The 24,449-nt window shown below is 38.5% G+C and overlaps 1 protein-coding gene across 1 annotated transcript in view; it reads left to right on the forward strand.

Annotated features, from left to right (window-relative positions):
- DOCK8 (dedicator of cytokinesis 8) overlaps positions 1-24,449 on the forward strand; it is a 73,138-nt gene that overhangs the window by 13,399 nt on the left and 35,290 nt on the right. Inside the window, exons 8-22 of the mRNA XM_080362900.1 lie at positions 130-279; positions 906-986; positions 1,805-1,964; positions 2,560-2,699; positions 2,951-3,044; positions 4,992-5,154; positions 14,829-14,946; positions 16,637-16,707; positions 17,416-17,554; positions 18,579-18,680; positions 19,369-19,464; positions 20,542-20,776; positions 21,715-21,879; positions 22,494-22,669; positions 24,242-24,337. Coding sequence (XP_080219026.1) covers positions 130-279; positions 906-986; positions 1,805-1,964; positions 2,560-2,699; positions 2,951-3,044; positions 4,992-5,154; positions 14,829-14,946; positions 16,637-16,707; positions 17,416-17,554; positions 18,579-18,680; positions 19,369-19,464; positions 20,542-20,776; positions 21,715-21,879; positions 22,494-22,669; positions 24,242-24,337 — 1,986 coding nt within the window. The remainder of the gene's footprint in view (positions 1-129; positions 280-905; positions 987-1,804; positions 1,965-2,559; positions 2,700-2,950; positions 3,045-4,991; positions 5,155-14,828; positions 14,947-16,636; positions 16,708-17,415; positions 17,555-18,578; positions 18,681-19,368; positions 19,465-20,541; positions 20,777-21,714; positions 21,880-22,493; positions 22,670-24,241; positions 24,338-24,449) is intronic.

Genomic DNA, 24,449 nt, shown 5'->3' on the forward strand with positions numbered 1-24,449 from the left:
AATTCTTTTTATTCAAAGTCACATGCTTGCAGTTGTTTATTTTATATTCCTAGTTACTACATTTCATTTCTTTTAAAATAAAATTTGATGCATTTTTCCTTTGCAATACTTTTTTTTTTTTTTTTCAAGATCTCAGAAAATTTTCATTGTGACCTCAACCCTGATTCATTAAGAGGATTCCTGCGTTCTCATACACCCTCCATTGACTTGTCTACTCAGGCAAGATCAGCAGTATTTTCTGTCACTTATCCCTCATCAGATATATACCTAGTACTAAAGGTATGTTACGGTGCTACTTCAACACCATTCTTCCTGTTCCTGGCTGTACCTGTTATCTGAGTTCATGGAGCTGACAAACATGAACTTCCTGTAGCTGAGACGAATTCTGATAGTTTTTAATAGTACATGTACAGGAACCCGCTGATGTATCTCACTCCCAAGCTACGAATTTATGTCCATAGCCTGTGTTCTAGTTCTGCTAAGTATTTAATATTTCTTATATTTGCCTAAGTGAAATTTAAAGTGGAATAAGCCATTTTAGAAAATTTTAATTACATTCTGTGGAGGTTTTTTTGGCTTTAGTTTAGTGCATTTTGCATCATTTTGCTTATTTAATTCTGAAACTGATTTAGCATGAACCACTTGCTTTTGAATATGTTAATTTTCCTTATTTCAGTGAAAATGCAGTAGTACCTGATTGTCGATGTTGTCACACATGTATTTTCTGCTTTTTAACAAGCCAGATGGAAAACTAGGAGAAGTTTTAGTATTGGTTACTCCATAAAGACAGATTTAAGAATTCTATATTGTGAATCTAGGCAGGTTCATTTGTACTGCTAGAGAAGCAACATGTTGCTATTTGGGTAATATTTTTTCTTTCTGTCTTATTTTACTGCTTTATGTAGATAGAAAAAGTGCTTCAGCAAGGAGAAATTGGAGACTGTGCAGAACCCTACATGGTTCTTAAAGAAAGTGAGACTGGCAAGGTAAGAAAACAGCTGTAAAGAGTGCCTAAATCAAAAAATACATACACAAGGAAAACCAAACAAAAAACAGAGAAAGAGCAGATCCTTTGTAATAGGGTAGAATCCAAAGAACATTGAGGAGAAAGCCAGTTGCTGCATCCGTGGTGCAAGCGCTACAGTGTCAACAGGAGGAAGTCATGAGAAGGCAAGGTGCGTTTTCATTATTGACACCCTTGGAAATCAATCCTGACAAAGTCTTGAGTGATGAAACAGATAGGGGTGAGTGAAGAAGATGACAGTGCAATGTGGAGCTATCAAAAATATTTGTACCTCAGAGACATATTATTGATTTGGATGGACAACCAACTTGTTGTATTGTGTATGTGGCCAGTTCAGTGCTGTCCTCCACAGATAACATGAGCTCTCTTCAAGGAATTCATAGTCATTTACCTCCCTGGAACAGAATAACAATGTTTGCTGGACTTCCACGTGTTTCTCACCTTCAGAGTATTGCTTTCAGCAGAATAATGTTTCTGTATCTGGCAAAGAAAGAAGAACCCACTGATGTTTCATGGTGCTTGTTCATGCTGGGCTTGAGAGTCACTGAAATAAGATTTGCTTTCTCCTTTTCTGTAATGAAAATAAACTCATTGAAAATAAATGAGAAGTGAATGTACAGATCAAACTAGTTATGATCCTGACAGTGCTGTAGCAAGGAAACACAAGAGATGAGTGTAAATTACTTACAAAACTATAAATATGTCAGTTCTATTTTTTATCTATAATAGCATTAAATTAACTGATTACTTTTTAAACAGTCATTATTTTCTTTCTCTTAGACAAAAGAAAAGATTGAAAAACTGAAAGCCCAAGCTGAATCCTTTTGTCAGCGCCTGGGGAAATACAGAATGCCATTTGCCTGGATTCCTGTGGCCCTAACCAATTTCTTCAACCTGTCAACACTTGAACGAGAAATACCTGAGGCCGAAGGTTTAAATGGTAGTTGTCTAAATTTTCTAACTAATGCCAAGTGACTCTTTGGCCTAGGAAACAATGTCATTCACTCTGACATCAAGAGTGAACAACAGATTCAAAGTCACATCTTGTCAGCCTTCCTTTTCAGTGCTGCAAAAACAGCTTAATATGCTCACTGTTTCATCTCTGCATACTTATTTTTATGTATGCTGAATATTCTTCCATGTTTTAGGCCCAGTTTTGGTTGAACACTGGCTTTGTAGAAGTAAAACTCCATTTGCTACATGGAGTTCATTTGCCATACAGGGCAATTAAAAGACTTCTGATCTTTGTTTCAGAGTACATGGGGCCACTGGTCAGCAACATTGGCCAATATGCTTTGTAACCCATGAACTACAAATTTGAATAAGCTTGTGTTCTGCAGCAGAAGTAATGTCACTCCACTGTGTCCTGGTTTTCCACTATTTCACATAATCTAACGTAACAGTAGTGGAGTGCTTTAAGTACTCACTCTGTCCTCTGATGTTGCTGGGAAGTTGTGGATTTCTAGTGTATTCTGATAGCCTTTATACTGAAGAACATAAAGCAAGTTGATGTTCCATTTAATTTCCCTTGGAAGGGAAAGGATCTACTAGTGACAAGAGGGCAACACTGCTACAGACGAGAAGGTTTTCTGAGCGAAGCCTCAGCTCAGAGGACAGCTATCCAGTATCCAACTTCAAAACAACCTCTCTAACCCTCAACACCTTCTTTAAACAGGTACTGGATGCTCTTTATTTCTGATTGCCTAAGATGTTTTTCAACTATGTAATGTGAACTGTGTTGGGAAAAGTTGACAATGATGTTTATGTGGGGAAAGAGCATAAATGCTGTCAAGTAGCCGTAACCTACTAGCTTTGTGTGCCTGAAGGGCATGGTTCACACAGAAGCTTCTATCGGTGTTATGGAGTATTGTTATAAACATACTGTTATTGTTATAAACATACTGATTTGTGTCTTTCTCTTGCTAGGAAGGAGACAGGCTCAGTGATGAAGATCTGTTCAAATTTTTAGCTGATTTCAAAAGATCATCTTCCTTGCAGAGAAGAATTAAGACTTTACCAGGTACATTATTCATTTTGGATGGAAAGGGATACATGTACTTTCCTCCTCTAAGTTGTTCTGTAAATTGCAACCTCAAATTATCATTACTTGGGTTTTAAGTCTGTAGTATGTGCTATTGTGGAACTTCCTGAGTTCCCACTGTCCACCTAAGCACAGGTGGTTTTTAATTTTTTTCTGTATGAGTTAGTATGAAGATTTATATTTAGCTTGATATTCTAAAATAATTTGCTTTCCTTCCTAATTTACAGTATATCTACTGGATGTCTTTTCTTATTTCTCAAACTGTTTCAAGGCAGTGCTTTAAAGCAAATTCCTGAGATCCTTGCTATTGCCCTTCAATGTTTTTGGGTGGGTCATATTTTACAGAGAGAGATTAAAATGTGTGCATGTTTCATCTCATTTGGGTCAGTGTTATTTAACAAAGTAGAGAAGCAAAGATAGTGTTTGGCTACTGTCAAAAACATGGCCACCTTATGTTTTTCTTTTTACATAAACTGCAGCTCATGCTTTCCTGGGTTGTAGAGGCACATTAAAAAATATTAAGTGAGTACAAAGCTGTTTTGCCTTTTTAGCTGATTGCCAGAAATGACAACTCTGATTTCCCCAAACTGTTTTCACTTATCACAACAAAGAATTTAAATTGAAAGTCTAGTTATGCTTGGGTAAATGTTATCAGTATTAACTGTTCGACTGCTCACCGCAGCAAGCCTGGCTTTCCTGGTGGGTGATGTCTACTTCGGCAGAAATTAATCAGAGTGGGATCTGAGTAGGGGGAGAGAGAATCACAGAATGGGGTTGGGGTTGGGGGTTGGGGTTGGAAGGGGCCTTAAAGATCATCTAGTTTCAGCACCCTGTCATGGGCAGGGACACTTTCTACGAGACCACGTTGCTCAAAGCCCCATTCAAGCTGGCCTTGAACACTTCCAGGAACGGGGCATCCACATCTTCTCTGGGCAGCCTGTTCCAGTGCCCCATCACCCTCGTGGTGAAGAATTTCTCCCTTCTGTTTGATCTAAACCTACCCTCTTTCAGGCCCTGCTAAAAAATCTGTCCCTGTCTTTCTTACAGGCCCCTCTTAAGTACTGAAAGGCCAGAATAAGATCTCCTCAGAGCCTTCTCTTCTCCAGGCTGAGCAACCCCAATTCTCTCAGCCTGTGTTCGTGGGAGATGTGCTCCAGCCCTCTGATCATCTTGGTAGCCCTCCTCTGGACTTGCTTCAGCAGGTCTATGTCATTCTTGTGTTGGGGACCCCAGAGCTGAATGGAGTACTCCAGGAGGGGTCTCATCAGAGCAGAGTAAAGGGGCAGAATCATCTTCCTCGACCTGCTGGCCACTCTTTTTTTGATGCAGCCCAGGATACAGATGGCCTTCTTAGCTGCAAGTGCATATTACCAGGTCACATCCAGTTTTTCATCCACCAGTACCCCCAAGTCCTTCTCCCCAGGGCTGCTCTCAATCCATTCTCTGTCCAGCCTGTATTTGGGCTTGAGATTGCCCCAACCCTTGTGCAGGACCTTGCATTTGGCCTTGTTTAAGTTCACAAGATTCACATGGGCCCACCTCTCAAGCCTGTCAAGGTCACTCTAATGGCATCACTTCCCTCAAATGTGTCAACCATACTACACAGCTTGGTGTCATCAGCAAACCATATTAGGCAGTAGCCCTTTTATCCTTTATTTGTCTACCAAAAAAATTTTATATCATTTGTGTGTGGAATTGCACAGGGTAAACATAAAGAGCTATTTATTTGCTTGACGTATAAAGATGCATATAAGTTAGTTACTGAGTATCCTTCTGCACTTATGCTTTCATTTTCATGCAGCCTTCAAGCCAAAGATTCTTATTTCTGCGCTGTTGCTATGTAACTTCACGTATAGTTTTAATTTTTGTTTTATTATACATTGATTATTTTTTATAGCTTTGCTGAGATTCTGTGATTTTTTGAAGGAACACTTAAACTGGAGATTTCTGCAGCTCCAGAAAGCCTTGGTTATTGCCTGACACCAGAATTACTGCCAGTGAAGCCGTTTCCAGAAAACCGTAATCGTCCTCACAAAGAGATTTTGGAATTCCCAATTAGAGAAGTGTATGTTCCCCATACCATTTATAGGTAAGAAATAACATATTTTTTAAATTCTTAAGATAATTTTTTTTTCAGAAATAGAAGCAAAACCTTTTTTTTTTTTTTTAATGCTAAAGATTATGCATTAGGCTGATGATTTAGTCTTGCTACTCATTACAAGATAAAACATGTGCAGGACGTTCTATAATGTATTTACTAATCTAATTATGTTGCCATTTGAAAATCTTTCTAAAATATCAAGAAAAATCCTGAATAGCTCTCACTGACTTTTCACATACATATATATCTCTTCCCTGTTCTGTTGTTTTTCTCCCAGTAGTTCTTATTATAATCTTTTAACTGTTTTGGTAAATGTTTGTGCTGGGTGGTTTCTACTGTTGAGTCATCTGAGCATCTGGGGAAGTAATGTGTGGCTCTGTGTACTTTTTTACCATGAACAAGGACTCTCATCTATGTCATTTATTTTCTTAAATCTGGGCTGTTCTGGTTGTTTGAAGGAGATGAGAGTGTTCAGTAGCACTCAACTGAGCAATTCCTGTAATTTCTTAGTGGTCTGGCACATCTGAGTCTCCAAGAAGTGACTGTAAAAAGAATGTGCTTCAACATGTTTGTGCAGCACAGTAGTGCCAGTGGGCAGTGACATTGGTAATAGCTAGCTAACAATAATTCAAAATGGGTGTGCCATAGTATTATAGATACAGAAATACTAGCTTTCCCATGACAATTGAGCTAGTGAAGGGATGGAAGTAAAGTAGAATGCTTCTTACAACAATAGTTAATGCTATTCTAAGGGACTTTTCTGATCCCCAAAACAGAAGCTAGGTACTCAGTTGCTTTAGTAGCAAAAGTATGACTATTAGTAAGGAATCACAAAATGAAGAAGCTGAACAAAGGGATGTAAAGCTTATTCACTTCTTGCAGCAGAGCTTAGCAAAGAGCCAGCTCTCCCACCCACTCACCTGATGCCACCCAGGAGGGGAGAAGGGAAAAGGCAAGACTTGTGGTTGATCACAACTCAGAACTGCAAGGCTGCAGACCAGTTTATCCTGGCAGGATGCTCCACACCTTCAAGGGAAACTGGAGATCCAGTGGGGCTGTGGGTCACAGCTGGGTTTGGGTCTCAGCTCGTAAGGAAGTGGCATCTTATCTTACAATAACAATTTGCAACGTGGTGTCAGGTGAGAAATAAGTAAGCCAATTTGGACAGAGTCTCATTAGAAGTTTTGGAGCAGTTATTCCTGGGCTGTGCCATGAATTAGTGGTATTCAAACTCCTGAGGGCAGTTTCTTTGTGCTCTTGGCACAGTGCAGTTTGTTATGGTACTTGTATCAAAGATAGAAGATAATATTGTTCCTGGGTTTTTTCCCCTCTAGTTTTTAGGGGGTTTATGCAGACATTTCTATGGGGGGAGTGGTTTTTATACAATTGAAAGTGTAAATGAACTTGAGTAGTGATGCCTTTTTTTTTTTTTTAATTAAAAAGAGCAATCAAGACAGAATTTTAACTTTCCGGTTAATTTTCTGGCCCCAATAAAGAGTAGCATGTGTCAACTTCAGTTTGCAGCTTGGTAGTGTCTAAAGGTCTAGTTTTGAAAATGAAAAGCAACAGCTGTGTTCCCAAGCCAGAAATGGAGTTGAGTCTGTACAGAATATTTCCTCTTCAGTTCTCACCAAGATAAAATTCTGCAGCCAGACATCATGAATATCAAAGCCACAATGCTGAAAATTAATTTGCACATCTCCTGAAGCAAATCTGGGTGTCTCCACACGATCCTATAGTTGATAGAGTGTCTGCATTGAATACATACACCCACATTAGAATAAATGCTTGCTATAGCTCTATAGTTACCCTCTTTGTGCAAGAGTTTACACCCAGCATGTTTAATCTCTTCAGGCTTTTGGGGATCTGTTTTGATTTTCACCTAAAATAAAAGTGGTGACAAAGCAAAGTAGGATCTGTCCAGCATAACTTGTAATGATGAAGAGAATATCAATAAAGAAAATTCACCTTCATTTGTCTTTACCTTAATTATTTATGCAAACCTTTGTTTTCTTTTACCAGTGCTATGGATTTAGGTATTAAAAGAATGAAAAATTGATAAAATAATTACCTGTTTTCTGTTAATGCTACCATGAATGTAGGAGATGGTTACATACAGAAATGTACTTGTGAATAACAAATTAATGAAAACTTACAAAAATACAAGCTGGTAAGCTCTTATTGGCATAATATTACCTCTACAAATGTCGAGATAAATACTGATGAAACATCTAGCTTCAGTTTTTCTCCTGCATGTTTAAAAGAAGTGCAAGGATTCTGTTTACGTGGTGATTTTGGTTTGGTTGGGATTTTTTTGTTTGTCTTGTTTTGTTGTTTGTGGTTTGTTTTGTTTTTTTTTTCCAATGTAAGATATTTCAGGGAAAAAAAGGTCTTCTTTTTTAAAAAATAATAGCTTCTTCTTTTTTGATAGGAGAAGCACAGTCTTCTATTACAGTCTTTGAACTTAGTTCTTGCTAGTTTTCTTACTGGTATAATGTCATTATTTTAAATGATGCTATTTCTGATTTATGCCAGAGAGATCAGCCAACCCACTTTCTTTGTGCACTGTGAAACTGAGCACTTCTTTTTGTTGTGTACCTACATTTATTTTAAAAAGCAGTTCCCTTAAGATGTCAAAACATTCAAAGATTTATTTCTTTCAATACCCTTCTATTCTTAATAGGAAAAATCATATAATTTAAAGTTTGTTTATAATTTTATTTTCTCATGAAATATAAATTAAAATGATGCTGCTTATGCCACTATGAAATGTTGGTGTTGAGGGGGAGGGATTTGTCCCATCACTTCAGCAGTAACTCAGCTTAACGAGGCACAAGAAGTCCTGTCTTTGATGGGGGAAGTACCTAACGCTTGGGGGATTTTTGGAGGGGGTGGCAGGAAAACCCTTTATTTTGCTGTTTTGTTTCATTTCATTGCAAACCATTTGGCACCGTGCTAAGACTCGCTGTAGTCTGCAGTGTGAGCTGGAGGCTTGCTGCTTTGGTGGCAATCATTTTACCCCATCCTTGATTAGTATTGACCAAGGAAGGGCTATTGGTGTACAATGGTCTGTTATTCCCATTACTGCCAACAGAGCATTACCTGCTCGTTTCTGCCTCTCTTCCATGGGGTCTGGAGGGAGCACAGTAGCCCCGTGCGTCTTCTATGGGGCCATTGCTCTAGTTTTGTGCTAGTTGGGGGTGCTAGCACTTCTAACTTCTTTTTCAGATTAAATAAATTGGAGATCATTATTGCAGTGTTGTGCACAGGTGAAGGAAATAGCTTAAGACAGCTACTACAGTTTCAGACAGCAGTAAGAGTTTTCATGGAAAGTTTTCTTTGCTTCTTACTCAGATAAAAAATGACTTTGTCAAATACTGCATAACAGAGCAGAAAGGATGAAAACAAAGGCTTCACAAACAGGATTCTGGGAGTGCATACCCCTCTCCCATAGGCAGCCTGTTTGTCACAGAGCTTTCAGATAACATATCACACCTAACTCCCCATAACAAACTTTATTGATTATATAAAACAGGCATGGTGATCTCTGTGTACTCACTGAGTAGAGACTCTGAATGAAATATGGATTTGTCTAAACTTCCAGATGAAAGCAAATCCTTTAAAGAGATGCGTTCCTTTAAAAAAGGTGGGTTAATTAGAGGCCTTTTCTTGGTTCTTCAAAACATTTTGGTTAATTGTAATTTGACATCATAAGTTAGATTCGTGAAAACTCTGTTTTCAGCAGACTTTAAAGCAACTGTAATTCAAAATGCTACAGCATTTTAAAAAAATCTTGAAAATTTGGTGTCTTGAATAGCTGCTAGCTCTCTTTATGAAAAACATTAGTATGATATTTGCTTTCACATTCTGCTGAGTGCTTTTATACTATTTTAAATCTATCATATACGGATAAATATTGTAGTTTGCCTTCCAAGAAAATCTGATGTATTTTTGATGCCATTGTTCTTCAGCTTCAGTGTTAGTTTGTTCTTCAGTCTACTAATGTGTGGAAACGAAAGAACACTAAAATAAAATCTTGTTAAGGAAAGCTTTTGAAACAACAGAAAGCAAATGCAAATCATTTATGTATACCAAGTAAGCTAGTGATCTTTTATTTCACAAGAAGCTAAATTAAGTGTTCCAAAGACCTATAGAAATTAACTATCAGATTTAACATGTGGATAATCTCAGTTCAAGCAACTTCCTAAAGTATAAGGAATGTGGGCAGTTCTTAAATCCAATTCCAGTTCTGCCACTGACTTTCTGCAAAGCCATAGCTTATTGATTGTATCTCATGTTCTCCAACTGCACATTCACATCCACAGCCAGATACCATGCAGGAATATTAGAAAGTTTAGACTAGTATTTATACACTGTGTTTAGTGAATGCTGGGTATTTTTTGTGGTTCAGTTCCCAAACTTGAGGCCATTTTTTAATCTTTTTTTTCCCTGTCTAGTAAAGGGTATCACTATTGCTTCTGCTCCAGGATGTAGACATAAAAGCACTTCATTATCTAGCACAATAGCTTCCCAGGAAAACTGGACTGTTCATTAATCATTATCATTACTAATCAGTGCAATGCGGAATGCTCACCTTCCTCTCCAGAAAGAAGCTATAACTGAAAACACAAAAGACATTAGTAGTGTGAAGGGCACACCTTTCCAAATGGTTTTGAATGAAAGCATCTTCTTCACTCATCTGGTTTTGCTACAGCTCCACCTCAGCTTATGCCTTGGTCTTACATTAATGTCTGAAGAAAAATGAAGCTACTCTGATCACTGACACTGTCCCTTGTTAGGCAGCAGGATTCTTTTCTAAAGAGCTCCCAACCAGGACTTTTGGAATCAAAACATTTGTTTCCAAGCTTGCAGATCTTTTTGCTAACCTCAGGGCACTGTTCTTTATCCTTCAAACCATTTGTCCTCTTTTCACTGGAACGAAAATGCTCCAATTACTTCCCTTTTGGTAAAACATGTGACTTCTTTAGGTGTGACCTGCAGGGTACTTAGAGAGAGAGGACTTCTGTTTTCTAAATGGATTTTTTTTTCCTCTTGCTTGATAAATAGTTACTTTGAGGTGTACAGTTGGAGAAGAGGCATCACTATAGAACAGTGGAGTTTGTCAGTATAGCTTCCACCCTCCCAGGTCAGGATGGTCGACTGTGTAAATGCATCAATGAGACAATTAAAACAAATCCAAGTTCCACCTCTTGCCTTCCAGCTGCATAGGTCTTGCATGCTGCTGAATTTTGTGTCATTCACTAAGGATTTAAGCATTTTCAACTGAAATTTTTGAAGTGCATAGTGTCCATCGCAACAAGAATATGTTGGTAAATAGGACAAGTAGCCTCACATTATTTAACACATGAAACTTCATGTTAGCTGTATCTTGGAAGATACTGTATGCTGTTGTAATTACTAACGCACCTTCACTGTGTCATTAATTAAATATATCAGGAAAAAATTGCCTCACTGCAATTCTCAGCGGTATCACCATATTTCAAATAGGTTCACTATTATGGGTAAAAATCTGATATGTCATAAATTTAATTCTTTGATTATTGAGGTTCAATGAGAATTTGGGGATAAAGCGTTACTTCTGTTTACACAGCTGGAGGAATCACAGGTCCTGGAATGGTGAACGAATGTATAAAATACAGCTCTATTGTATAGTTACTATCTTCCTTTTTCAGCTTTTCACACTTCATTCAGGCCACTGGGCAACACCTTATGTCTGAGCTACCATCTTGTTATTACGGTGTCTTTATGTTGCAATAGTTGATACCTGGTGGATATCTACTCATTTTATCCACTTGAATAACACTGCCACTCAGGATTTAATAATCCTGGAATGAGCAGGGGAAGTGAGGGTATTATCAGTGGAACAGTGGGTTTAGTTTGGTAGAGGACTGCAAGGCATTGAGGACAGAGACATCAGAAGGTGGTATAATCCCTTTCATTTTCATATTTGAAAAGTTTAAAACCATTTTCAGAGTAACTTCTGAAAAAAAAATGTGATGTAAAGTAGGAAATTGTAAGTCAAAAGTTCCTTATATTTGCACATCAGAAAATCAGTGTGATAGGTAAGAAATTAGTTTATTGGTGATTTTTGTGATTCACAAAATCTCAGTTATTTTCCTTTGGTCTTGGTTTTCAAACACATCATGCCATTGATTACTTGTTTGCAATATTTGACATTTGAAGTAATGGTAGGTCAGTTTGATGATATATAATGAATAACTATGAGTCCTAGAGAGAAGGCTAGTAAAATTCTAGTCTGAGTTGACTCCAAGCTCTACATTACATTTAAATTTAGAAATATCATTTTTCTTGTAATAATTTTGTGATTTGAATATGCAGAAATCTGATGTTTTGAGTCAACATTCCACTCTTTTCCTCTGGAAACATTTTTGTTGTTGTTGACTAAATCTTTAATAGAAAATGTATTAAGGTTTTCACATCAATGCTAATGCATAGAATAATGTGACAATCACTCTTAGCCTAAATTTAAGGAGAATCTGACCACTGACTCTGTAGATTATTCCTAATTTTAGCAACACAAGAAAAGTAATTCAAACTACCATCCAAATTATCCATACTGAGATATAGAATATATAACACATATACATCCTCTTGAACATGACATGTTGAAGTTCTGCATTGTGCCATTTGTTCTAGTCAGTGGCTGACTAGAACAGGTTTCCATCTTTGGTAAAGTCTTTGTGATTTGCATTATAGTTTTCAACCATGTTTTCTGAAGATTCCCTGCCAACCTCAACGAAAAGTATAGAGGTATCAACAAAGATTGAAAATTATAACTAATGGGTGGGTCAGTTTTTGTTTCCGGTACCATAAGTATTAAATGGCAATGTTAACCCATCATCACTGTTCATGTATACAACATTTATGGTTTGTATCAGTAGTGACTGTTTGCAGATGTATTGGCATTTACTGTATATGGTGTTCTTGCTGTAGTCATCAATGAACATGCTTAATACTCATTAGAATTTGAGATGCAATTGCTGACACCTCACACATTTAGTAATTTAACAAGAAGAATGATTTTATGATGTCTCATGTATGCACAACCAATAGTTACAAATGGGAGTATTCAATGAGAAAGGTCACAGACTTGAAGCTCTGCATAGATTTTATTTTGGCAGAAACAGGTTTGAATTGCTTTGGCCATGGCAAGTGGTCAAATTACCACTACCAAGTCCCATGAAGCTGAAGGAAAGTCAGCAGATTTGAATGAGAATTGCTGCACGGTGTCCTGTGTCAGGCTAGGTGGACCCTCAGCTTTCCCAGCAAGTAATTGAAATAGCCTCTTATCTTACTGCCCCTCTGCTAAGTCAGTCTCTGGATCCACGCCTTGCCCAGGACCCTGCTGTCCCGTGGCACTCAAGTCTCAGTGAAGCTGAGTGCTCTGCCATGGTTTTTGTAGACCCATACTGACTCCTGAATAGCTCTTTTGCTTTTTTTAAGTACTTCTGACTCTATCTGGAGGTAGATCCCTGCACTTTCTGTAGGGGGAGTGAGAGGAGAAACTTCGTTGCATTGACAGAAAGTAATTTCTGTGGAATGTTGTTTGAATATTTCTGCTCAGTGGAGCCTCCTGGAGCTCACCACGTCCTTTTTGGCATGCCAGCTGTCTTATTATTTAAAAGAAGACAGGGTGTCCTGCCCTGATACTTCCGCTAACTGCCATGTGTAAAAGCTCATTGTCATTCCGTCCTCTCAAGCTTTTGAAGGGTGCAGATGCTAGCAGACAGTAGCACTTCCACAGTGGTCAGCAATGGGTCTACAATGCATGCCTGTGTGAAAGAACCTCTTTTGACCATTCCTCCACCTTCCTGCTTTAAAAAATCAGTCATCACTTCTGTCTCTGCAGGATATCCAGAATCAGTATTTGCCTCTGTTCTTCCTCAGTGCTGATGGGTTTAATACACATGTAAGCAAGATCCCCAAAACTACTTGAGCATAAATGGCACAAGCCTTAGCTCTTCAGTACTGAACTTGATAGAATAATGCTTCCTTTGGTTGTGCAGTCAGCAGAGAGCTCTCTGTTTGTGATTTTACATATCTTTCATCTCAAGTCACATCTAAATGTAAAATCTAGTGCTCAGGGACATTATATGGATTTGTGACATCTTCTGCTGGGCTGCAGATTAATGAAGCAATGACTGGATTATGCAGGCTCCCCTACATGTATTTCTTCACCTCTGGCAGATGTAATATTGATAATATCCTTCATTTAATATGTCAGTCCCCCAAGCATAATTCAGTGGAGGTTACCAATATATTTCTCTCTTTCACTTAGCTTTTCCTAATATCATCTTGGAGAGAATTTGGCAGAGCAGAAATTGCATTTCAGGCAAGGAAGAAAGTGCATTAGTGTGGTAGGCAGGCGTACAACTCTGAACAAAGAGAAAGGCAAGTTACAAGCTAGTTTCCTCGCCAGGGCATGCCACGTCCCAGGTAGTGTGTGTTGGTTAGCAAAGTAGCTTGGACTATGTAATTGAAGAGTATTGTCACGTTGTGACACGTGGCAACAAGGAGAATCAGCCGCAGTTTTCCAGGCCTTGGAATGCAACAAATGGAAGATTTAATGACTTAATGGCAACATGCTCCAAAGCTGCCCTACATTTTCAGCTGACAATGGTACTAAGGAGTTATATGTGGTAAGAATAGGGTGATTTTGTGTGTACCTTCTGACAAAAAGAGAGAGTGAAAGCCCATTAGTAGTTCTCATTGTTTCTCATTGGAAGACGGCATACTTCCACCAACATCAGTCTTATTCCTTACACTCACAAAAGAGTGAGAATCCTATACCAGATTGGGAAATGAGATATTAAGTAGACAATCATGATGCATATAATCCAGGTCTAGCTAAAATCTCAGACTTGCCATAGACTTCGCTGGAGAAAAAGCTTTCTATTACTGTCTTGACTCTTCTACCAGAATTGTTAGGTTTTGAACTTGGAAGACCATCTGTGCTGCCAAATTCACCACAGAAATTAAAAGTGCATTTTAAGTTTAGTGATCTGTCCATGTACAGAAGCTAGTAAACAGCAAAGTATGCTATATTAATTATGAAAATATCAGTTTCTAGAATTAAAGTTCAAAATTTCTTGTTTTTATTTGCTCGGTTTCATTCATACCGCTTTTTGATTTGCATTATCTAGAAATATATGTCATTTTGTTGCTATAATCTAAGAATGTTTGAACTTCAGCTGCTGGTTTTATTTGCTGGTTTACTTTTTTATCACCTATGCATGATTCCTTACTTCTTCCAAAATCTGATTCTTCACAGCTGAGAAGGGAGTTGCTTTCTTGAGAAATTCTTGCTTTTCATTACATCAAGCAAAGATGTTCATTAATTTGTGACTGGGAATTACATATTAAAAAAAAATAATATCGCCTTTTCAAAGACATAGCCTACTGTATGAGAAGCCTTAAACACAGGATGTTCTATATGTCACAGCAAGAACTTTTACCTTTTCCTTGTCAATTTTTCAAATGGAGTTCTGGCCAAACTTTGATTATCTAGGTGGAATTGAAGGACAGGGAGAGGAGTCAGCAAAATGCTGTTTTGTGTACTTAATTTTGAAATTAAAATGCTTGACATTTACCCATTTTATTCTTCCTTTTCTCTCTTCCAGAAATCTCCTCTATGTTTACCCTCAGAGGCTGAATTTTGCTAACCGACCAGGTTCTGCAAGAAACATTACCATCAAGATCCAGTTTATGTGTGGTGAAGACCCATCCTGTGCAATGCCGGTAATAAGTGCTGAGGTTTCTTAGGAGGCTTTTGCTTATATGTATTTCTGCAGAACCTCTGAAGAAATAACTCATGGTTTACTTCCCATCACCACAGTTACTGGTGAGGCCTTTGGAAGTCTGACTTCAGAGAGCTTGTGAAGCTTGTCATTCTCATCAGAAAGCAGGGCTCTAGTCCTTACCCAAAGCAGGGAAGACTTGTCACTCAAGTGGAACAGAGGCGTATTACTCCCTCTTATCTAAGTCTTCCTACCTTATTTTCAGAAGAGGAACATTGCATTAAATCAATGCTGCGTTGGAAACTAATGATAATATTCACAGAACTTCAGAGGCCTTTTAAGAATGATGTAGTGTATCTTCCAGTGTAACTCCTCCACATTCACTGTGTGAACACAAATAGTCAGGTATTTACTCAGGTGATACTGGAAGTTAGAAGTTGGGGTCTTCATTGGCTGAATCCAAACATGGTGCACAATCATCCAATGGAGGTAGAGTTTCCCATGTTTAAAACAGCGTATTAGGGCACGTGTGTGCACTACTAGCAGAGCAGGCATCTCAGAAAGTTATTAAACTTTCTTCATTGCAAGATCCTGTCTCCAGTTTTACCAGGCTTCAGATGTTTAGTTTTAAATGTTCTTTCCCAGACACCTGCTTCAGCCTGATTTTTTGGCAAGTTTTCAGACAGTGTTAATTAGCTATTTTAGAATTATATTGCAATTTTTTTTTTTTTTTTGTAATTTTGTGTGCTAGAGGGGCAAAAAAAGAGAAGAAATATTAATTTGAGGAACTTTAATCCAACAAAATGTTGGAGCAAGGACTGGCACCTGACCAGCCTTCATCAGTATGCTGACACTGCACAGTGCAAACTTTGTGGGCATATTCCACATGAGCTTTGAAATTGAAATCAGAGTATCAGCACAGTGTTTTCCCAGGCCACGTTTTTTCCAGAGCTGGAGCTGTACCATGCACATGCAACACTGTCTTTTACTCAATACTGCGTTGTTGGTTTCCTTAAACTCTGCCCATATTACAGTTAGGTTTTGACAAATGCTTAGGACAGAAACAGCTCATCTGGCATCTCTCTCCACTGTGAGAGAGCTTCGTCTCAATGCATATGGACTTGTGCTGTGCAGATATCCTTGTCTAAGCTCATCTTCCAGGGCTCTCTTTAAAGTTACTGGATGCCGGGACCTTATGAAGCTGTCTGAAATGAGGGAAGCAAATCAAGCACGAGAAATGCCTATTTCTCTCTATTCATTGTAAAGGAACTTTGGACCTCTAACGTAAAAATGAGATGGATCTCACCCTAAATGTGCAAGCTACAACTGAAAAAACAAGCTTCTAAAAAGATATTAACATTTTTGCATTTAATTAAAGGCAACATGACAATGTGTAAGAGGCTTATCATAACTTCATTCCTCCAATTCCTAACTTTTTAGTACATGACTGGAGAATGTGATGTGAGGTAGTCAGTGGTTCTGGAAATGACCTCTGCTCCTTTTTCCTGGTGATTTTCCCTGAATGATGTGTGGGGAATATGTCTGGTAATAAGTCATTTGTGTCAACATGCTCAAATAAAATTGAAGAGCTGTTTTCAGCCTTTCACATACTGTCTTAGAATTTATACAAGATTATGACAATTAAGTGCTTTAGACCTGACTGCTGTTACTTTCTTTTCCTCTTATTATAGGTAATTTTTGGGAAATCTTCAGGTCCAGAATTTGTGCAAGAAATATACACAGCTATCACATATCATAATAAGTGAGTATTGTTACTATTTGTATGACTTAAGAAGTATTAATCATGACCTCTTTACATAGTTCTTAGCCTGCATAGTTCTTCAAGGAATGCTGGTAATTATCCATTTTAAACATTTACATTTTATGTGATTTTATCATATCTAATCTGCACTGCTACCTGCATCTGCATAAATAACCATTGTAAGTGTTTTTCTAGTTTGGGGCTTTGCAGAGGTTAGTTGAGAATATTCCTAATCTGAAGATTAAGTAGCAGGAACAGGAAGCAGCAGCACAATTTTGTAACATCACTCGCTTCTATGAATTAACAGATCCAAAAGAGCTGAAGAGACATTCTCATTCTCATGAATGTGAACTTGGAATTTAGGATTTCCACAATAAATATGCTGAAACGTGAAATTGAGATTGAACGGTTTTGAAAGTATAGAGATGGGTGAAAGCTGAAAGATCCCAGCTGATACCATCTATGTCCTTCCTGATTCAAAGCTGTAGATAGTTTAAATATATATAAATAAATATAAATAAAAATTTAAAATATAATAAATAAATAAATGAAATAAATATAGCTGTATATATATTTATTTCATTTAACTTTGCTCTGAGGATTTATACAGTTCTTATAACCATAGCATCTAAGAGCCCACCAACAAATTTGCTTTCTGCTCAGTCTCATACTTACACTGGAAATGTGCTTGGCATTTTTTTATAACAGGTCCCCTGACTTTTATGAAGAAGTGAAAATCAAGCTGCCAGCAAAACTCACAGAGAAACACCATCTGTTGTTCACATTCTATCACATCAGCTGCCAGCCAAAGCAAGGAGCATCTGTGGAAACCCTCCTTGGGTATACAGTAAGTTCCATTTGATATATAAGTATGTCTATGTGTATATATGTGCATCTACATCCCATGCAAGTAGACTCTTGTAAAGAATTTTGCCTTATGTTCTCTTTCTGGTTATGGTAATACACCAAAAACAGTAGAAGGTCTTAATGCACAGAAACCAGATGCAACTTGTGCTATGTTACATCCTTGTCCTATAATTTTACATTGTTAAGTGTCTTTGAAGTTAATTAATTCACCTGAAGCAACTGACACTAAGTGTGAACCTAAATATTTGCGAGATGAATGCTTTATAGCATATCACCTAATTCTGTTAGATTCTATCTATTGCAAAAATAACCTGAGACACATGCAATTACAATTATTTACTGTTATCTAAAATGTTCTTACATGAGGTAACAAGTCATGTAATATTTTCAGTTAGGTTCTATATGGAATATCTTTTATGTTCCCAAGACCTGACATAGATGAGGACTTAATTTTCAGTCTTCTTTTCACCTAAATGCAAAATGATTCTGCCCTGTGATACTCAAATACACAGCCTCTTTCAGATTTCAATAGCAGAAAAAATGTGTTCTAAATATCAATACAGAGTTATGATGAGTCATTCTGGCCTTAATCTTCATGGTGACTACAACCAAGATGTTCGACTTGTCCTTAGCAAAACTGTAACTCTGTTGATCTGCTTCAAAGCTGAGGATCAGATACGCAAGATACGTGCTTTTTTAAGCAAAAATATGGACTCTACTAATGCTTCTGGTAGGATTCATAAGAAAACCATATGTCATGCATTGAAAGCTCTGTGTTTGTTTTCTTCAGAAAGGGTGGTTTGTAAAGCAGTCTTGTACATTTTTCTACAGTAGCTATCAGTGAATTTAAAATGCTAAGAAATTACTGTTGAATTGGTTGGAGCAGAGGTGCTTGGCTCAAAATCTCATTTGTTATTTTGTTGGCTGTATGTAACAAATAAGATAAATAGCCCTACTCATATGTAGTCATGAATATTGCTGTGTTTTCTCTTCATTTATTTCAGTGGCTGCCGATTCTATTAAATGATCGTCTTCAAACTGGACATTATTGCCTTCCCGTTGCATTGGATAAGCTGCCTTTCCACTATTCAATTCACTCTCCTGAGGTAACAAAGAAAATTATGGAAATATAACATGTTCCTAATGTAGCTTGTAGGCAGTGCGTCCTTTTTGTACTTTAAAAGGTGAAGGCTCTTATTATTGTCACTGGTGTTATTATTTCATATTGTTATATTGTGTTTTATAAAGTTAGTTATCCAAGCAAATCCTTGTAAATTGTCTAACCAGTGATAACGTTTGTTTAAAGAGTATCAAGTCAATAATTTACTTTCTTCCATAGGATGATTTGCTATTTTTTTTGTGGCTGTGTGGGAGGGGAGGAGAAATCAAGTGCTGCTGCTGGAGCAGAAAACTGTGCCCTCTGGGTAAATATGGCAAGTAGGAAACTGTCCAAAGGGTTAAAACTGCACCACATCACCATGGAGTGCCTTTAGCAGTGCTTTAACTGGGAACTTCTAGCCTTTAGAATGTCCCATCGGAAGATGTGTATTTGCACTGTTTGTGCTAGGCATCTAGCTGACGTGCTCCACATCTCCCTGTTCAATGCATCCACTTCTCTGAATCTAGTCTATGAGAACAAGAAGATGCCTGGCTGTAGTCATCTGTATGGCACTGAAATCAGATATCTAAAATGAAGTGAATAGCATGAATACCCTACAGACCTCTGTGTAAACAGACTTTCTGTTTGATCATTAAAATGAAGATGATGATTCCTATATTTCTTTTTCACCACAGAAAGTTCCATCTCAGACACCACCTGTTAAGTGGGTTGAAGGACACAAGGGTGTTTTTAATGTTGAAGTGCAAGCTGTTTCATCTGTGCACACTCAGGTAATGCATCAGAAGCAAAACACAGCTGTAGTTTCATTTCAAAGAGAATTCAGATGTCCAGTCCAACTTAGGAGGTTTATGAAATGGAGATGCCCAAGCCCACACGGGTTTAGAAGCAAGTAACAGCTACGGAAATAACTTAATAAACTCAGTGAATGAAATCCTTCGGTGAAATGAAATCCGTTGGTACAATCGAGCAAATAAGCACTCTCAGCATCAAGTCATATCAAGCAATAGGGAGCTTGGTGTCTTCTCAGCTCAGCAAGGGTCTGCTTAGGTTGTGTTTGAGGGACACTGACAGGGTGCAGTGCCAGTTTATGCAGGCTGCATCTACTATTCTACAAGGCTAGTTCAGACAACATGTCCATATCTGAAGAGACATAGCACCCCCTCGCCTGCAGGGACAGGTTATACTGCCAAAATGCTTTAGGCAGCTCAGCCATCAGTGTCATGTGTGGGGACACAAACCTAGTGCTGGATGAGAAATCTACTATTCTGGTTGTTTAAATGTGTTAGGAAATTGGAGCTTTGCCCATCTTACCGGGAATCTGCTTTGAGGCAAAGCAGCTTTATTTTGTTTCTAGTGCTTTACCGTGTCTCATACTTACCATCCCATTCTAGTTAACACTAGTAGCTATGTCCTAACAACTAGAAGCCCTGTGTCTGAACCATGCTTTGCAGCATGCTTTTTAAATACAAGTAGGGCATGCTCATAAGTCATAAGTTGTATGGAATTTAGGTGGGGGTATCAGTGGGATTATAGACCTATGATGGGACAGAATTCAAGACAGGTAACAGTGTTTTCATGAAATTAAGCAATCACTTTAGTGAGGTCTTTACCTTTCCTGATTTTAATCTGATCTAACTAGAGTCTGAATTTGAGTCAGATGAAAAGGAGCAAATAAGAGGCTGTGATAGCAGCTTTACAAATCAATCTGTAGCGCTTGCCACCACTGCAAGCCAGAAGGGTGAAAATATTTTCTCTCATCCCAACAAGTGGGACAATCAGGCTTTGCTTAGCTAGCAGCAGCCTGAACTATGTCAACTTTGTTAACTGTGAGTGCACTGTATTTGCAGGACAATCACCTAGAGAAGTTCTTCACTCTGTGCCATTGTCTGGAAAGTCAGGTGACATTCCCTATTCGCCTAATGGACCAGAAGATTACAGAAGCTGCATTGGAACATGAATTGAAACTCAGCATTATCTGTTTGAATTCTTCACGCCTTGAACCTCTTGTCTTGTTTTTACATTTGGTACTAGATAAACTTTTCCAGCTGGCTGTACAGCCCATGGTCATAGCTGGCCAGACAGGTATTTACTGGTGCAGGTCCTTGGCGGTGCACTGCAAGCGAGCTAAAGATCTGGAGGAAACAATTGCCAAATATCCAGGCTCAGATTTAGTATTTGGGGTAGTCTACTTCAAAAAGAGTTGTACTTCTCAAGACATAGTTTCACTGCACAATTTAATCAGGTTTAACCAAGTTCCTGCCTTCTCTCCTTTTGCCCCTATGTATAAGACTCTCAAACTCCAGTTAGTAAGTACATTAAATTATAGTAGTTTACATACCTGGAAATATAGTTCAGGAAGTGGGCTTTTAACTTTGGAATTCAGTGGTTTTGCCAGGAAAACACCAACAAAATCATTGCTGCCTGCATCAGATCCTCTACCCAAATATCTTTAGAAAGGATTGGGTGAGCACAAAACCAGAGGAGGCATAGTAATGCACACAGATTTTCCTGTTACTGAGGCTGCCAGTTGCCCATCACATATGTTAACTCTGGAGGGAAGGCATACTTGGAGACAGTGTAGTTTATTTCCTATTTCATTTTGGTAATCAGTATTGTCATCCACTATAATATTGATAGAAAAGTCTGTTGGCTTGTATTTGTCTGTCAGCTGGAGGATAATGAGTTTTAGTGTTCCTCAAGTATCTAGTTTATAGGAAATGCAAAAAAAGCTGCTAGAAATGGTATTTAACAGTTATGGTCTGCTTTTATGTAGCACCAAGTGATGGAGTAGCAGTAACTGGGTTGAGAGTCACTGGGTCTACTGAAGGGTGGTTATTGGCCTATGTAGACCTTGGCCTGTGTAGGTCTGGCCAGGTATAGCAATTGCTGTCTAGAGCTCTGAATTTGTTAAGGACTGAATTAAAGCGTGTAGGATTAGTTGTTGTTGGTACAAAGAGTGTCCTCACCTAATTATACTACACCTTTCAGTGCTGAGACTAATTCTTGCCTTTGTTTCACAGCCAACTTCTCACAGTTTGCCTTTGAATCTGTGGTTGCAATAGTGAATAGTCTCCACAACAGCAAAGACCTGAGCAAAGACCTGCATGGGAGGAACTGCCTTCTGGCATCTTATGTCTACTATGTATTTCGTCTGCCAGACCCCCAAAGAGAAGTAGTCAAACCAGGTAAAGTCAGTGTTTCAAAGTAAGGGTTTCAAAAGGTTGTTGTTGTTGCTGTTGTTTTTTCTGGATACATGTTATTCAACATGGTGCCTCTAGGAGGAGGACTTAGGGAACAGGCCTATGAAATGATAAACACAACTTCTCTGTCCATGGGGAAGCTGAAAACTAGGTAGTCATTTAGTGAAATTTCTGCTGGCTGTTCTCCCTCCTTCCTTGCATACTTTGAAAGTGAAGGTAAAGGTTATGTGTTGAAGGTGGTATTATATTTTGTGTTTAGGCCTGTGAATCTTGTCTTAATCTAAAGCTAATTAAAAAGAGCTGATGGAAAGAAGAAAGAGCTATTGTAATAGTGCAGCTGCTCAGGTAGCCCTGTTAATCTTTTGTTACTGCTTGTGCAATCACCTTGTGAGCTGTTGACTTGGAAAACATCTGCACCTTGTCGTCCAACGCCCATGTAATTTGTTAATGAAGCAGTTGGTGGTGAGATTTTCAGGAGCTTTATGCTATTCAAAATGCTGATGCTATAACAGCACTGAGCAAAGCTGGCTTGACTCTCATGTTTGTCTAATATATATATATATCCGTTAGTCTTCATTCAAATATCTCTCTATGGGCAGGTGCAGCCAGCAGTGCCATTTCGACAGAGTCTCGTTATTACACATTTGGACGCACTTCTGCAGTGTCTGTTGGGAGTAAACTCCTGCAGAGCCGAGTGATAAGCTGCAGCAATCCTGACATCACTGTTACACAAACTGCTACTGATGAGGAGGTCAAAAACATCATGTCATCCAAGGTAGGAGAACAAAGTCAAGTATCTGGAGAATTGTATGGCTCAAAACCTAATAATACAGATATTCTTTGAGGGTTGGATTTGCTTCTTGTAAATGCACTTTGCTTCTTGTAAAGTGTCACCAGAAGCATTTGCTGCTTATCTGGTTTGGCAGAGGTACGTTAAATCCCATTGCTTAATTCTGATGTCTCTTGTCAGTGAAGAGAGCAAGAAGTAAGAACTTTGTCTCTTGTCTGAGACTTAGACATTCCACAGGGGAATTGCTTTTTTGAGGTGACTCACTCTCCTCTTCTTCGTGATGTTTGCATTCTGTTCACATGTGGTTACATGGGCTGGTCCACGTTGCACAGAGTCACTGTTGGAAAGACTGCTATTGATTACGCTGGGAAAAGTTTCACTTTTTGAAAAGGGTGAGAAAGTCCTGACAGTAGCCCCTTGATTTTGTACAAGCTACAGTACAGATGCCATTGCATATTTTGGAACTGGGTCTTTCCAAATAGTTAATTCAACCACAGAGTAAAACACTAAACTTCCTCTGTCTTTCTCATCCACAACTACATATGCCACTAACTTGCAGGGTAGAAAGGACGATGAGCTTTATAAGGATGGCTGTGCTTAGCTCTCTGGGGAACCCAAAATCTAGAGTTCTCCATCCAGCAGGAAGCTGGGCCTCTGACAAAAGTAGGACTTTTCCCCTGTGCAAGGAGCCTGCTCCTGCAGCCCTGCCTGAGCCCTGCAGCAGCATCTCTGCTGAGCTCTGAACTATATCCTGCTTCCCTTTTCTTTGAGACTTGTGTATGTAAAATACTGCTTCTCAAGCAGGTGATTTTCAGAAACATTTTTAAGCCTTTTCTGCATTGGATAACCATGTACCTCTCCCGTTAAAGTCAACGGGTGCTTATTTTCACCAAATTGCATGGGAACTAGTAAAACCGACAGGCTTTGCCAATCTGTTTGATTTGTTTATATAGGCATATGTGTTCATCCATACCAGTTTTTAATAATGTAGATTTGAACTTAATAGCTTTATTAATTTTACTCTAATGTACTGTGTCCTTAAAAAACAGAGCTCAAGGCTTTTTATCCCCAAATTATTACAAAATTAAAATATTTGGTATTACAACTACTGCAATTTCCCTACCCTTTAAATTGTCATTACTTTTAATGGAAGTCGGACTCCCAGATGCCAGTTAATTTCAGATGTAGGGCCGGCAGATAAACTTAAAAGGACGGTTACCCTTGTAACGGTGAAATGTAGCGCTTCCGAAATATAGCTGCAGTGCTGAAATTTGGCGTATGATGGCAGTGTTGTCATTTGCGCGCTGGTGCAGCTGCTCTACCTGACTTTGTTCAAGTGGTCATTCACCTCCGTTGGGAAGGGGGATGCGGAGAAGGAAAGAGAAGAGCTGTTCAGATGAACATCTGTGAATACCTTCCAAAAAAAACACAAAAAAAAAACCCACAAAAAAAACCCCCACCACTGCTGATTTCTACTTTGTTAATCATCTCTAGTTATGTATTAACCTACTTTTATTTTTTATTATTTTATTTCATTCTTCTGTCTACACCCTCCAGCCTATGGATCACAGCTCCAGTCGGATGTCTTTCTACGTTGAAGGAACAAATGACATGCCAAGCGTTTGTGCAAACTCAAGACCTTCTAATAAAAAGGTAGCCTACCGATAAGCTTGAGGGCACATGTTAACAGAGCCCGGAGCCTCCTGAGGCAGTGCTGGTAATTAGTGCTTCTAAATGAGGAGAGAGGAGAGGGAGAGGTAGGGAG

Source organism: Nesoenas mayeri (assembly GCF_963082525.1).
Source record: "Nesoenas mayeri genome assembly, chromosome: Z".
In the NCBI taxonomy this organism is placed as follows: domain Eukaryota; kingdom Metazoa; phylum Chordata; class Aves; order Columbiformes; family Columbidae; genus Nesoenas; species Nesoenas mayeri.